We start from the raw sequence: 16,918 nt of genomic DNA on the forward strand, positions 1-16,918 counted from the left end.
AGCTAACTGTAGCAAATAAAACAGTTTAATTTTTACTGTCGTTTCCTTTTCGCGACCTATCGTTCCTTACTTTCCGAATAGCCCCATAATTCGATTTACCTAATACACTAGAATAAGAAGAGAGGTAATAGGATATGTCTATTACCTTAGATAATATTGCTGGACTGAGTTAGTAGTGACATTAATGAAATTGAAGGAACGGTATAGCACTGAGATTTCGATGTACTGCGCGTTTCCTAAGGATAATGCCTAATGAATCGTATTTTTTAGTGTCTGGCATGTTATCTGCCTTGCAAATGATTTTAAAAAGACAGGGTACCAGCTATGAACTGAATATTCTTGACAAACACGATGACAAAGAAATATATTCCGTTTAAAAATATACTTTGACACATGGTCGACATCTGTGTCATTATTTAACTTGTGAATCATTGCTCCGCTTTAAAGAGGAAAGGAAACGATTTTGGGCTGGAGAAACAACTGTGAACGATTCAAAGGAATATCTAAACGACCAATGTCTAGACAGAGTAAAGCTGTCTGAAAGAAAATATTTTTACTGTTAAGGTAAATAGCTCGGTTTCACAGTAGACCTGAAGCAATGGCCACTCATCAATAATTATAATTCCTTAAAAATTCTGGATGTAAAATACGTATCGTCGTAGGCACAGGCTTACACATAAACGTTAAACAGTTTCAGTACCTAGAACCTAGCTACAATTCTTAAAAGCAGCCTCACATGTAGTCGTTCATAGACGCGATGCCTGTCATCTTGGGACATGGGGGGGGGGGGGGGGGGCATGAAAGATTATCAACACCTGTTACCGTTACTGGGTAAGGAACGTTGTCCAGATGCACATCTGCACATTGAGGCTTAAATACGCTGATAATGCTGACCAGGGACTGAATGAGCAATTTAAACTTCTAGTATTTTTCAAGTCACGCTAGCTGAAAAAGACCCACTTCACTTGCTCTTCATTTTCATTTGTTTTCTGAAAACATTCCCTATCACTCGAGAACGTTAAAGCACACAGTAAAAATTGAAAATTCAAAAAAATTATTATTCATCTGTCAAGTTTCTTCGCAGCTTGTTCATTTTCTTCCACAGCTGCCTCTCAGCTACAGTTGAAGATAGATACCTTTTGCAATTACATCAGCGCAAATCCACTCCACGCGTCATCAGTGCAGACGGTACTGGTCTGAAGATGGTCTGAGTACGACTGAAAGCGGATACGATGAAAATAACCACCATTTGCGATATGGACTGACTTTATTGTTACATTACGATACAAGGTCGCTGACGTTCCAATTATGAGTTCATAAACGAATTGTGCAGTCTGCCTTATCTACGACTGAGGCTATGTGACCATTCCATTTCATATCCCCACAAATAATTTTACCCAGGTACTTTATAAGAGTGTGCAATACTGACAATGTAGCTAATGTATATTTTTTCGTTTTGTTAAGTGCGTATTTTTACATTTCTGTACATATGAAATTGCCGTCTGTAAGGGATCCGTGATCCCACGATCATAGACGCTAGTATCCCACGCTCAGGTCGATAGTAGACAGGAGTCGATTGTCGAGTGCTGCAGTAGGCAGTGAGACTAGTGTCGAGTGCGGAGTAGTACTGGAGAGTGTCGAGTGAGAAGTAGTGTTGGAGAGACGGGCAAGAATGGTGGTCGAGTGAGTTGTAATCGGTAAAATTCACCGGAGTATGACGAGTGAGCACGTCCCCCTGATCGTCGTGGGGTTGAACCTCACTAATACCGATTCGCGAGTGATATGAAACAGGAAGTGACAAGTGTCGAATTACGTGTGTTTCGCGTCAACCGCGTCGGCCAGCAACAACCATGGATTGCAGTGAGGATTGTTGTGAATGTTAACCATCATCATTACGTGTGACAAAGTACTGAAAATCAGCAACCAATAAAAAGATTTAACCGTAATTAGACATGTAAGGCGAAGGTAGCAACTGCCTCAGAATTTGTGTGTTAGTAGGAAATATATATCAATTTGTACATCGCAACCTTTATGGTCCTTAATAATAGACAAACTTCCAATCGTTCCACTATTCAGTCTCAGAACAGCGGCACTCGGTTGAAATATCCCTGAAACCACAGCAGAAAAACCGATAGCCTTTCATCCATTAAGCACACGGTTATATAATCATAATAATTAACTGTTTGGCGGCTTCGATGAATTACACAAAATCCAGTAAAATAATTTAATCGGGGGTGTTCCACGTCCTCGCATCACTTGGAAACCTATTCCAGAAGTGACTGAAGATGGGTGTAGTTTTTAGAGGATACATCATCATCGATAACTGCATCATCTGCAAAAAAATTAATATTGTCTGCGACGCCGTTAATATAAAATATGAACATCAAGGGTTCCAATCTACTTCCCTGGGGCAGTGCCGAAGTTACCTCTAAGTCAGTCGCTGGCTCTATATCAAAGATAACTGCGTCGTCACTACAAGGAGACAATCAAATCACAAACTTTGGTACACCATGTGATCGTACTGTTTTTATTAATCATTGGTATGGTACTGAGTCCAGTGCTTTTCGAAAATCAAGAAATATTGTACTTACCAGACTGTCTTGATTCATGGCTTTCAAGATGTCATGCAAGAAAAGCCGAAATTAAGTTTTACCTGACGTATTCTGCTCGAAATGCCTCATGATCTCAGAGCTCAGAATATGTTCAGGAGTCTACAATGAAATAGAACGATAGTTTTGTGGATCACTTGCGGTGCCCTTCCTGCAGATGGCTGTTATTTTGTCTTTTACGAACCAGTGGGAATGGCGTTTTGCTCTTGGGACCGATGGTATATTATGGTTAAAATGGGAGCTAAATCAGCTGTAAATTTTGTGTAAAATCTGACAGAGATTCCGTCGGGTTCAGGAGCTTTGTTTAGTTTTATCAGTTTCTTGCTCTTTCTTAACGCCATTGATACTCGTCTTTGCAGCGGTGCGACAAGTCAGCTGGGGATGTAATTCTGTAGGTTCCTTTAAACGGAAAGATAATAAAATGGAATTCAGAATTTCCCATTTTGCGTAGCTACCATCAATTTTCATTCCTGTATTATCCAGGATTGTCTGGACTCTAATCTTGGACTCGATGGCAGCCTTTACATATGACGTGAATTTCTTAGGGTTCTATGAGATCTTCCGGTAAGGTGAAAGAAAGTTCCACGTTTTGCCCTCTTGACAGTCAACGCGTTTCATTCTTCATTTCTTTCTCTCAAGCCTGTGTATGCTTTTGCATCTATAATGCATAGCTGCAAAACGTTAATCAAAAAGTTCAACTCGCTAATCGTTAATCCGTTTTTAAGGAAGCTAACTTCGTTAAACGTTAAAGCGTTGCTTTACGGGAGATTTGTCGGAAATTAAATTTAATCGTTAATCCTTAACTCGTAATTGTAATCTTGTGTGTGTTGTGAAATGAGCAAGTGAATTAAACATATTACCGCCGCTTAAATAGAAATGTTGGGGAATTTAAGGTAGCACGTTGAAGATTAATAAAAAACAGTTTAATTATTTGGTTTTATAATTATTTAGTTACTAATGTTAAATCACGGGAGAAATAAAATACAGGAGAATCAGAAGGTATGTGACATAAGGTGCACATTTTCATTCACGAACAACAACATGTCAAAGTTTCCATCGGAGAGAGAGGGTCATTTAGGAGACAAAATGTCTAACATTGGAGAGCATAGGGGTATTATATTCAATAAATTAATTCACTAAAACCTTTTCCCAAAGAAATATTGCATCGTTAAATGAGTCTTTCGACTTCATGTCCAGACACATTTTGACTAGGCTCTGGGCTTTATTTTTTTATGAATGTGTTACTACTAGGCTTGCTTTCAGATTGTTGTGACAGAGAGCATCCGTTTTTATGACTTAGTTTCCTCAGTCAACTTACTGACAAAGAGTAGTACTTAATGCTAACAAACAACAATAAACAGGCAACGTTCCCACTCATTGCTTACATCAACTGCGCGTATCCCTACGTAGACACACCTACATGACCCCAACTTTTAAGAACATGATTTCCTCTCGCGGCGTCATTTCTGTCATAATTAGGGGTCACTTAATTAATGATTAACAGACTCAAAGGAAGTTAACGGATGATAGAGTCCGTGGACGTTTTCTAACATTAACTTAAAGATTAGTGCGCTACTCGAAAAGTTAACTTCGTTAATTAACGATTAATGGATTAACGGTCTTGTGCCCAGCTATGTTATGAAGCATAGTTTCTCTAGAAGTGTATTTACAGTGACTGCAAGCGATGCAGGGAGTCTCCCGTCATGAACTGTTCTACTAGGTACGTATCCTGTGCATGGTTCACAACTCTTTTCAACTTGAACCCCAATTCCACTAATTAGTCCTGTCCAGGGCTAGAAATTTTGCGCTCATCTTTGAGATTTGACACCCCTTCCCCCTTATCTAAGCAACTGAACGTGCAAATCTCCCACTTATTTTAACTGCCCTTCGTACTTTTAGTTCCTACAACTACATAATGCACATTGATATCAGTTTCTACATGGATACGCACAGAAACCAAATGCCCAGCTTCTTTAATTTATTGTAATAGCTGCACTGGAGAATGGTATCCTTCAACGTGTAAGGAGTGGTAAAATTTTTGGATTGATGACATCTAGGACAAGATAGTATATGATAATCGTGGATGGATGTAACGATCTTTTGGATACATTTCAGTTCTGCCCACCCAAACACTTACTGATCCCAACAGTTTTCTGCTCCTGCTGTGCTCCGAGGACGTACCCGCGGCTCCTCAATTGGTGACACCTGTCGCGGCCTTCAGTCAGGGGATGGAGGCGGCCTTCCAGGGGGAGCCGTCGGCGGAGGCGGTTCGGCAGGTGGTGGGCCCCAGCGGGATGCCGCTGCGGCTGCTGGCGCTGTGGGCGGCGCCCGGCGCCGGGGGTGACGTCGGCGTCCGCCACAGGGCTCTGTGCCTGCTCTCACTGCTCATGCTCACCGTCATCCCCATATGCACTGCCTCCAAGCTGATCATGGCCGACGACGTGGACCTGGAGGAAATTACAACTTGCGGCCTCGTGATCGTGTCAACTGTGGCCATCCTTATTAAGGTGAACCCCAGCGTCTGTTTCCAACTCAGAATTATTAGAAGCTATTAGTAGTTACATATTGCACACATGGGATGTCCACTGATTGTTCTTTTGCTCTCGACGTCTAGCTTTCGTCAATAATAGTAGTGTGATAGTGAGCATACGAGCTAAAACACTGACTCACTACAGTCAGAACTTTTTTATCTGCGCCGTCATGTTACAGCTGAGACAACAGCACATGTTATGTTTCGCTGACAGTAGCATAAACACTTTCTTAACTGCAAAGTCATTTCAGAAGTCATGATATCCCGCCACTTGCCAAGGAGAGAATGGAGGGGATGGGATGGAAGGGGAGGTCCTCCCTACCTCACCTCCCCTACACCTCAACAACTTTTGCTTGAATAATCGCCGGCCCCACGCCGAGCACCTGATGCCAGCATCAGCAATGCCTAATCTCCAAATTCATTCCAGGAATCACGACACCCTGCCACATGCCGAAGTCAAGGAGGGGAGGGTCTCATCAACCATCAGCACTTGTGCAAATTTTCATGAAGCACTCCCGTGCTGTGGCCCACACACATGTTCTTTCTGTCCATACACAGTAAGGTATGTGAACTGACAGTTGTCAACTATGTTTGCTTCACTGACTTCCAAAATTCGTTTAAGGACCGGCTCACGCGCCATGGAATAATGAGTAGACACCATGTTTCTCTACAAAAAATAAAAAATCAATATCTACTTATACAAAATAAAAAATGAAGTAAGAATTTTTATTTTTTGAAAATGAGATTTTAACTTTAAATACTATCCCACAAGCGCTGAAAATATAAATAAAAGCGAATCAGCTTTCACATCACACTTGCTCCTGTTACCAGCAGATTGTTGCACTCTAAAGAAAATGAACTTAGCGCCGCCAGCAGATGGCTACACTGAAAACTCGACTTTGGTTCGACTGCTGTACCACACCAACCGGTGGCTCTGCAATTAAAGCCGTCCTCAGATCGTTGGTTGGCCCATGATTAGGTAGTTGTCATATGACCAGCAGATGGCTCTGCTGTAAAAAGGGAAACAGAGTTTTAAATTAATTTTTTTTCACATTTTCACAGTTAGGATGTTGCAATACTCTAAAATACCTGCAAACTATGTCGGGACCGGAAGAAGTACAATTTTTACGTCAAGTACCCACTGTTTAGTGTAATGTAACAAAATTTAAAAAAATGTATTACTTTGTGACTATTAGTGTAATGTAATAAAATAAAATATGAGCCGTGACTTATATAAAAAAGAAACACACATTAATGCAATGGCTCAGCATAAAATAGAAATAAATAATGTAGGAATATTATTAAGAGTGTAATATGTTGTTTAATTTAGCCCGACGTGTATAAGCACTCAGTAACTAGCTCAGTTCTCAGGGTAGTTACGTAGTCGTCGATAATTAATTGTCCTTTTCTTATTTCCCAACACTACGGATGTGCTTATTGCACCAGAGAATATTTGCCAAGTCTGTTCGATGAACACTACTGTAATAAGTAACTTAGTGTGGTTTAGTCTCGATTCCCCAATATAAGATAACAAGGGTAGCATCTACAAATGAAATCCTTTAATGGGACTGGAATCCTGTGACCAGACCTTTTCTGCCTGGGATGTTATCTTGTAATATAAAGAAAATCTGTAAATAAAATTGTTAAATTATTAGTAGTTGCCTCCGGTCTCGTGGGATCTGAAATAAAGTTAATTGTCCTTATCGACGACACGTCTGGTAGTTGAGCTAAAAGAAAAATGTTAAAGATTTTTCTAAGATGGCGCCTAACAATGAAAATTCTTCTTCTAATAATTTCCGGGTATGCAGCCGGATCCCGTCGACATTCTGCCACGATATTTCGGCCCAGAGACGTCCGGCCATCATCACGTGAGTACACAACTACTGAAGAGCCCAGGTGCAGTCGCGACTGCACCTGGGCTCTTCAGTAGTTGTGTACTCACGTGATGATGGCCGGACGTCTCTGGGCCGAAATATCGTGGCAGAATGTCGACGGGATCCGGCTGCATACCCGGAAATTATTAGAAGAAGAAATACGCCGGGAAAATTTCAGAAGTCACAACAATGAAAATTCTTTGTTAAGGCCCATATCTACTTAAGACAATAAAGACATCAGATTCACAGTAGACTGACCACATACATAAATTCTTTTGACAAAAGAACCATTATATTTGTCGGGTTTTAAGTACAAATTACATTATCAGCTGGTACAGCAAGATGAGCTTTACACAAGAACGTCCTCTTAGGTCCGAATCCAAGCAGATAAGATAAGCGAATGACAAAGGAAAGATAATTCATGCATAGAAGCGCAATAGTCCACGCAATAAAATGTCCATTGTAGTTCTATCTCTTCTTATTTGGCGTACTTGTCGATTATTTATAAAATTTATCCTAATATGTAGTTTACAATTTTTTCTAAACCCAAGTCCACCGAGGAGAAACAGTACATTAGTTGGGATTAATACAAGAATAAACGTTGTAAGACACAAATCAATTAATAAGATGTCACAATACTGCAAGTAAAACCGCAACAGAATTGTAAACTAATTACTTTCTACATCTAAACTCTTGAAAAACTTGAAAAAACTGCAAACTACGTCTGCAGCGTGGGAAACGACATGTTCACATAGTGAACAGGATAAATAAGGTCTTTAGACCACAATTTCACACTGTCACGAATATATTGCTGCACGGTTAAAAAACGCTACAGCGCTCTAAATCAATTATTCCTCCATATCTAAAATTCTGATTATCTCCAAAATAGTTCAGCGGCTTGAAAAGGTAGAAATTTTTACATAGTTTGTTGAGATTAATACATGAACAACGCTGTTTCATGTTACAATGTTGAAAAAAAATCTGCATTGTATAAGAAAGCACAACTTAACTTCCACATACACACATATTCAACACATTAGTGCGCATAATTCTGAAGTGTGGTAAATTTCAAGGACTAACAACGGTTGATATTTTAGAAGTTAGACCTAATACTTTGATAGACTTACAAAACACGATCAAATTATAAATTTCGCCGCTTAATGTGTTCCCAAGCTTCATTTCAGAGGGCAAAGATAATACTTCATGTTATTCTCTAGAAAAAAAATAGAAACGAAGCTATCCAATGCCTATTATCGCTATTATTATAAATGACAGAGGCCTGCTTCAGACTATGTAAATAATTCCAGTTTGCAGTCAAAAGACTCCCTAAAGCCGTTATGGAACGAATTTGTCAGATATTATTACTCACAATATTCGAAAACATAGCAGTACATTAAGGACGATGTCCATGCATGTAAATACATAAAGTGAGTATTGCATCTTCGGAAAGTATGGCCCATGAAAATAAAAAACTACACTACCAAAAATAGGTGCACAACATAGTCGTCATGCTAGGGAAGGAAAGAAAACATAAGGCATTTTTATTACCAAAATATGACTTAGAAAACACAAGACAATGTACATCTTGTAAACAGGTGACCGGAGGTGGTAAAGAAATGTGACATTTTCAAAGACAAAATCAAAGGTGACATCTCGGAAAAAATTCTTATCATATACTGCGAATAGTCTCACACTTTGCAAGCACGAAGTAGATATTGCTGCATCTAAATTTCCTGTTTAACTCTTTAAAATACATGTCGATTGCGATACAAGATGAATCCCTAAACAAATTGAATTTGTACGCCTTACAAACACCAAGAGCCGTCATAACACTCCTAACATCTAACACATGGCTTTGTATGACTACCCTTCGGTACTATTAATGCTAGACAAATGACGCAACGCATCTTAAAATGATGCTGTTTTCTGTAACGTGTAGATACACTATGTGATCAAAAGTATCCGGACACTCACAAAAACATACATTTTTTTGTATTAGGTGCATTGTGCTGCCACCTACTGCCAGGTACTCAATGTCAGCGACCCCAGTAGGCATTAGACATCGTGAGAGAGCAGAGTGGGGCGCTCCGCAGATCTCACGGACTTCGAAAGTGATCAGGTGATTGGGTGTCACTTGCGACATACGTCTGTACGCGAGATGACCCTGTAACATGGTCAGATCATTTGGTGTCACTTGTGTCATACGTCTGTAAGCGCGATTTCCACACTCCTAAACATCCATAGGTCCAATGTTGCCGATGGGATAGTGAAGTGGAAACGTGAACGGACACGTACAGCACAAACGCGTACAGGCCCACCTCGTCTGTTGACTGACAGAGACCGCCGACAGTTGAAGAGGGTCGTAATGTGTAATAGGCAGACATCTATCAAGACCATCACACAGGAATTCCAAACGGCATCAAGATCCACTGCAAGTGCTTAAAGATGGCTCTGAGTACTATGGGACTTAACATTTGAGTTAATCAGTCCCCTCGAACTTAGAACAACTTAAACCTAACTAACCTAAAAACAGCACACACAGCCATGCCCGAGGCAGGATTCGAACCTGCGACCGTAGCGGTCGCGCGGTTCCAAACTGAAGCGCCTACAACCGCTCGGCCACAGCGGCCGGCTCCACTGCAAGTACTACGACAGTTACTAGGAAAGTGAGAAAACTTGGATTTCATGGTGGAACGGCTGCTCATAAGCTACACATCACGCCGGTAAATGCCAAACGACGCCTGGCTCGGTGCAAGGAGAGTAAACATTGGACGATTCAACAGTGGAAACACGTTGTGTGGAGTGACGAATCACGGTACACAATGTGGCTATCCGATGGCAGGATGTGGGTATGGCGAATACCTGGTGAACGTCATTTGCCAGTGTGTGTAGTGCCAACAGTTAAATTCGGAAGCGATGGTGTTATGGTGTGGTTGTTTTTTTCGGGTAGGTGGTTTGCACGACTTGTTTTCTGTGGCACTACCACAACACAGGCCTACATTGGTGTTTTAACGCCTCCTCGCTTCCCATTGCTGAAGAGCAATTCTGGGATGGCGATTGCATCTTTCAACACGATCGTGCACCTGTTCATAATGCACGGTCTGTGGAGGAGTGGTAACACGACAATAACATCCCTGTAATGGACTGGCCTGCACAGAGTCATGAGTCATGAGTCAGAGTCATACCATCCGGTTTCGTGGTGGCTTCAATGTAATTATTGTCTTTGAATAAAAGTGTCATTTCCGTTCGTCTTATTGTATATTTCATTCAGTTACCTTCTGCAATACATATTGAGAGGACAAAAGTCATACGATACCTCCTAATATCTTGTCAGACATCCTTTAGCCCGATGTATGGCAACAACCCAACGTAGAATGGACTTAGCAAGTCGCTCGAGGTTCCCTGCAGAAAAATGGAGCCATGCTACTTGTATAGCCGCCCACAAACTCAAAAGCGTTGCCGGTGCCGGATTTTATGCATAAACTGACATTTAGAATGCTCGATGGGATTCATGATTGGGTGGCTCATTCGCTAGAATTGTCCAGAATGCTTCGGCATCTACTCTGAAGAATTGTGGCGCATTGTCATCCATAAAAATTCCATCGTTGTTTCGGAACATGAAGCCCATGAATGGCTGCAAACAGTCTGCAAGGAGCCGAACATAACCATGACCCAGTTCATTCCATGTAAACACAGCCCACACCATTATGGAGCCACATTAGCTTGCACAGTGTCTTGTTGACAACTTATAAAATGTTCAAATGTGTGTGAAATCTTGTGGGACTTAACTGCTAAGGTCATCAGTACCTAAGCTTACACACTACTTAACCTAAATTATCCTAAGGACAAACATACACACCCATGCCCGAGGGAGGACTCGAACTTCCGCCGGGACAACTTAGATTCATGGCTTCGAGGGGTCTCATCAGCTCGACCAACTGGAACCGGGACTCACCTGACCAGGCCCGCTCTTCGAGTCGTCTAGGATTCCACCAGTAATGATGATGAGCCTAGGAGAGGAGCTGCAAACTATGTCGCACTCATAGCAAAGGCACTCGCGTCAGTTTCCTGCTGCCATAGCCCATTAAGGCCAAATTTCACCGCACTGACCTAACAGATACGTTCGTCGTACGTTCCACATTGATATCTGCGCTTGTTTCACGCAGTGTTGCTTGTCTTTTAGCACTGAGAACTCTTCGCAAACGCCGAAATCGCCGTCGGCAGCTGCGTTGTCCGTGGTGCGAGGTAATGGCTGAAATTTGGTATTCTCGGCACAGCCTTGATGCTGTGTATCTCGGAATAGTGAATTCCCTAGCGATTTCCAAAATAGAATGTCCCATACTTGTTCAAAGTGCGCTAATTCCCATCGTGTGGCCATAATCACGTCGGAAACCTTTTCACATTAATCATCTGGGTACACATGACTGCTTTCCGAACGTACTCTCCTTTTGTACTTTGGATATGCGACACTACCGCCATCCGTATATGGGCATATCGCTATCCCATGACATTTGTCACCTCAGTGCACTATAGCACATCTTTCTATGTATGCTCCATATTTCATGGAGGTACATTTCTTGTAGGGAAACATCATGCGAAAATTACTGTCGTCCTTATATTTTACACATCGCTGTATACTGAATAAATTTCCTTAACTTTACGTCTGTGTTAACAAATTTTCTTCAGATCAGTTCTATAAAAATATGTCCTAGTGTACTGAAGCCATAGTGGCATCGTCAAATGTTAAACACAAAAATTATATATATAAATAACACCATATGCAAGAGTCAGCTTGTCAGCAATACTACTGTTCTAAACAGCAGTTTGTTTTGCACAGTATTGCTGCTGACAAGTTAACTCTTGTATTTAGTCTTATTTATGACGATGGTGGTGGGGTCCGCTGCAGTGGCTTGTTGCTGCACGAAATACGTCCTTTGTTAGCCGACTGTGATTCACCTGCAGTACCATCTGCCACGGCAGGCCTAGTGCCCAGCCTCTCATCTGCACCGTACTGCAGTGTATCGAAGCTTCTGTGTCTATGTCGAGAATATTTCTTACGTTTGGGCCTTCTGTATCTTGTTCTCGCGTCCGTCCGACCCTCAACGTTCACGTTTAGTTTCATTCCTCTCTATGGGAGTTATTTCGCGTCCTATGTCCTCTTCCGCGACGGTCAGAGGAAAATCTTCTTCTTTGAGCAGTATTAACATCTTACAGATTATCATTTTGCTCATGAATGCTGTTATTCCGATTGTTCCTTTCATTCTGGCGGTTATTATATTGACGGAAATTTTTTCTCTCCAGTGATCTTCATCACTTTTGCTAAAACTGCAGAAAAAGTACGGTGGTTACTGCCTACATATCTCTTGTAATCTTCTGGTAATTTCTTCCAGAGCTTCCATATGATTTCGGAATCACTCCTTCGATTCCTTGAGTGAGCCAGTCTCCTATACCATGAGTCACAAAATTATTTCATGTTCATTCGGCCTCTACCTCCGAACATTCTAACCATTATAAACTCACGCCAGAGGCTATATCGTATTTGCTGAGACCAATACTCGTCTGAGAACTTCTGTCTAAATTCACTGGAGGTCATTGCTTCAGTGCTTAAGTTAATTCCCCATCGTTTAGCATCTCCTGCTAAACCACTAATTACAATATTTAGTTTTTACTGATCTGTGATATTTTCAGGAAATAGCCTTTCGCAGTTATTAATAAAGTCTACAAGGGGTAATCCACTGTTTTCGCTAAGCATCAAATTTTTTTCCACCCTATAGTACCTTGTAAATTAGTATTCCGTCTACCACATAAGGGCCATTACATGAAATCTTCCTTTCTGGGTCACTAAGGTTTTCTTGTATACTGGAAATGTTATTGCAACACTTCTCTTCGCAATGATCTACTTTCCTTTCTAGGTTTTTGTCAGGCTCTAGAACAGTTAGTCTTGGTTGAGAAATCTGTTCTTTGTTCGCCTTTGTTATTGCTTTCTTAACATGGGAAAATCTTTCCTCAACCTTTAACTCTACCATATGCTTGACCTGTTCCTGTATTTTCTCTACTTCGGTTTCAAGCCTGTCATGAATGCCCACAATTTCTGCCTCTATACAACTAACAGTTTCACCTAAATCTTTCACATCTTTCTGCATCTCAATCAGTTCTTCTGTCGGAAAACCTATTTTTTTATTTACTTTTTCTAACTTTTGGTTATTGCTTTCCATTTGTTCACTCGGTTTCTTAAGTTTTTCGTTTATTCAGATAGACCTTTAGTAACCTTAGCCTGTTCCTGGCTAACTTTATTCTGACTTCCAAATTTTTCATTTTTAGTATGCATTTGTTCGCTCAAATTTGAAGTGTTCTTGTTTTGTGCTGTCAGCTGCGTATGCATACTGTGTAGTGATGCATACAAATCGATCGGTGTTGTTCATTTTGTTGATTATTGTCTACCCCCTTGTCTTCCCCCACTTCTTTCTTAATCTGAGATGGGCTTAACAGCATAGAAGTCTCTTTCCCGAAATCAGTATTTTCTATCTGCTTTCCTATCAGTAACATCGATTCCTCTCTGTCCTGCTCCTGATCTCTGTTTTCTGAAGCGCCATCGCTCTTATCCTCCTGCTGTACTTCTTTATACTGCATATACTTATCTTTACCCATTGTTAATAATTGCTTAAACCATGTATATAATAATTTATTCTGCTGTACCTTTCTCCTAACTACTTTAACAAATTCATGCCCCTCAGACCTTTATACTTCTTCCAAAAGAATACCATCTATCTGTACAATGTATAACTGTGCTTAGCTACTTATGGACTCTTAACTTCTGTAAAAGGTCCTGTCACCAGGCGCCACGTATAACCGTACCTCTACTGTTGTAATTTAGTGTGCTTGTACCTAAATAACACAAAAACCTTTCTGTATGTTGTCACGTATACCATACGGCAACAGAACAAGTGGTCGTCTTATGGGAAAAGCCACGTAGAGCCCTCTTACTAAAATTTAGTCTAGTTTCTGAATAAAGTACACTATGTAAGTGTAGTCTTGTTAATAGGAAAAGCTAATCAATAGACTTAGCCTTTTTGCAGGATTTGACCTTGTGTCCTGACTAATGGATAAGTAAATAAGGCTGTTCATTTCTTTTCCTGGGATTTTATCCAGGACAACTCAGTTCCAAGTTCATTTAGTGGTTTCCATCATGTACTAATGGTCGGTAGCCAATCCAGTCGCCAGAATATCCAGGCAATGAAACAGTGAAGTAATGGGAAAGCAGAAGTATGAGTTTCTGCCTTCTTTCTTCCTACTGTTTAATTTGGTTCTTTAAATAAATATTACTCCGTGTAAATAATTTTGGTCCAGACACTGGAATTTCTTTTTGACTACCACACTCTTATACATTACGTTTTTAGAAGAGAAATATCCCAGTAGATAAATTCAGGAAGGTCTCCAGGGGGAACCTTAAGAAAAGCATTTATTTTAATAATAAACAAACTTAAATTCTAAAATACTTAGATACTAAAGCACGCACTTTTTATACTGAACATTTCACTCCAAGAAAAACTCATTCTTACTGGAATTTAGTTTAAAAAGCTATTATTCTTTGAACTATGTATATTCATTTACCACATTCTAGAAACTTAGCTACACTCTGATTGAATTTTATGTAAGCAAACTTTTACTATAACACTTTGCAGAGGTTCAGAAAACACAGAAAAGATTTAAATGGTGCCTCTTTATATTAACTTGGCACTTCATAAGTCTGTAAAATAGGATACTCGGATTCATCAAACACCAGGACGGAACCCTATATAGGTGTGTGATTAAGATGAAATAACAGGAGAACCAATTTCTTTAAAGCTCAAGAACGATTATTAAAACACAGTTTAAATTAATGGTTCACGCTGTGAAAAAGTAAATTTACTATAAAAAAATCTTATCTGAGTGCTGCAGGCTTGGGTGTGGCAAACGATTATAGCAGCTACACTACCCACAGTACGAGCTCGCCCGGTTAGCTGTGCGGTCTAATGCACGGCTTTCGGGAGCGGGAAGGAGCGCCTGGTCCCCGGCACGAATCCTCCCGGTGGACTTGTGTCGAGGTCCGGTGAGCCAGCCAGTCTGTGGATGGTTTTTAGGCGCTTTTCCATCTGCCTCGATGAATGCGGGCTGGTTCCCCTTATTCCGCCTCAGCAACACTATGTCGACGATTGCTACGCAAACAAGTTCTCCACGTACGCGTACACACCATTATTCTACCACGCAAATATAGGGGTTACACTCGTCTGGTGTGAGACGTTCCCTGGGGTGTCCACCGGGGGCCGAATCGCACAACAACCCTGGGATCGTTGTGTGGCGGTGGTGGGGTGAAGTGGACTGCGGTAGTCGTCGTGAGGTTGTGGACCACTGCGGCTGCGGCGGGGACGGAGCCTCTCCGTCGTTTCTAGGTCCCCGATTAACATACAATACAATACAATACAATAGCCACAGTACAGCCTGCAAGTCTCTTGCTGTATGGGCTCAATTTCTCTTCTTGGCATCGTTCATTTCTACTTACAGTAACCCAACAACTCGCAGCTATGCCGTAAGCCGTTAGCAGTCTCCGTCAGAGGCATTTTGTGTGAATTTTCAGGCAAATCTTTTCCTGTTCCACAAAAGAGTTGCCTCAATCACCGTTGCCTACAGCATGTGTGGCATACTTTCCGCACTTGCTCTAGGTAGCTCGCCAATTCGCCCTTGCCACCTTTTCCACTCCCCAGAGCCACTTTCGTTTTAACCTAAAGCACAGTGGCTTTTACGCAACACCTATTTCTTATATTATTGTTATTTCTTTAGATTGACAGGAACAATTTATACGCACAAATATTTTAAATACGAAGGGTCATCAAAAAATTATTTAACATAATAAATAATTTACGTAGTATTTTACCTACATTACAAACATACAGCGCAAAGAACTTCAATCGCCAGTGTAGTACACTTTACTTTAAACATGCAGAAAATATAGTATCAATATGCGTCAATTTGAAAGCAAAAAAGTTATAAAAATTTTAATGAACCATAAACAAATATTGCAATAAGGAGACTTCTCGATTATCTCATATATGTTTTCTGAATTTTCCTTGCATGTTTAGTTTTTATGATGAAAAGTGCGTTAAATATCGCAAAGTGTATTTAAATAAGGTTTGAATGTAAACATTAGCCTACTCCATAGATCAATCCCTTACCGCTTTATTTGTCACTGAAAATCGTTCGTTTCTGCACGTCAAATCAAATTATTACCGTTCAACTTAACCTAGACCTCGAGCCTGTTACATGTCACTATGTCACAACAGCTAAACTTTTTGGCATGGTCCGTATAATTCTCTGGCCCCAGTTTTGAATAAATGAAAATATAATGATTCTTAAGATTTCATTCGCATAATGTGTTCACCTAATTACAATAAGAAGGAAGTTTCCCGCATGTCAGCGGTATTGTAAGGTCATCACGAAATATATTTTCGTAAGCTTTCCATACATTTTATAAAAGGTAAAATAAATAAACCTGGGACGAAAAGACAGTTCTGCTCGAACATAATATTCTGCTGCCAGTTTCATCTTGGTACATAGTTCGCAAATTTAAACAAGTTGAATGAAATGTAAAACTTTGAGTGTGATTCGTGTAGGATGTAAAAACTCTCCTCCTTATATCTGCATGCTATCAATCCTTAATTTTTAACATAGTGTCGAATTCTTGAAATTGAACGAGTAACTCATAGCAAAATAAGAATTTTTGTTGGCTGATTGCGAAAAATAAAAGTCGCTAAGTACTCAGATTACTATTATTATTATTGTAATTAAATTTACGTCCTGTTTTTGCTATTTGTCAGGCCTTATCTTTCAGGCTGACATAAAACTGAAACTATGAACAGCATGGATATGAC

At 40.5% G+C, this 16,918-nt stretch overlaps 1 protein-coding gene across 1 annotated transcript in view; it reads left to right on the forward strand.

Annotated features, from left to right (window-relative positions):
* The first annotated feature begins 4,903 nt into the window (after nt 1–4,903).
* LOC124578750 (odorant receptor coreceptor-like) overlaps nt 4,904–16,918 on the forward strand; it is a 118,995-nt gene continuing 106,980 nt past the window's right edge. The window contains exon 1 of the mRNA XM_047131234.1: nt 4,904–5,128. Coding sequence (XP_046987190.1) covers nt 4,904–5,128 — 225 coding nt within the window. The remainder of the gene's footprint in view (nt 5,129–16,918) is intronic.

Source organism: Schistocerca americana, chromosome 1 (genome assembly GCF_021461395.2).
Source record: "Schistocerca americana isolate TAMUIC-IGC-003095 chromosome 1, iqSchAmer2.1, whole genome shotgun sequence".
In the NCBI taxonomy this organism is placed as follows: Eukaryota; Metazoa; Arthropoda; class Insecta; order Orthoptera; family Acrididae; genus Schistocerca; species Schistocerca americana.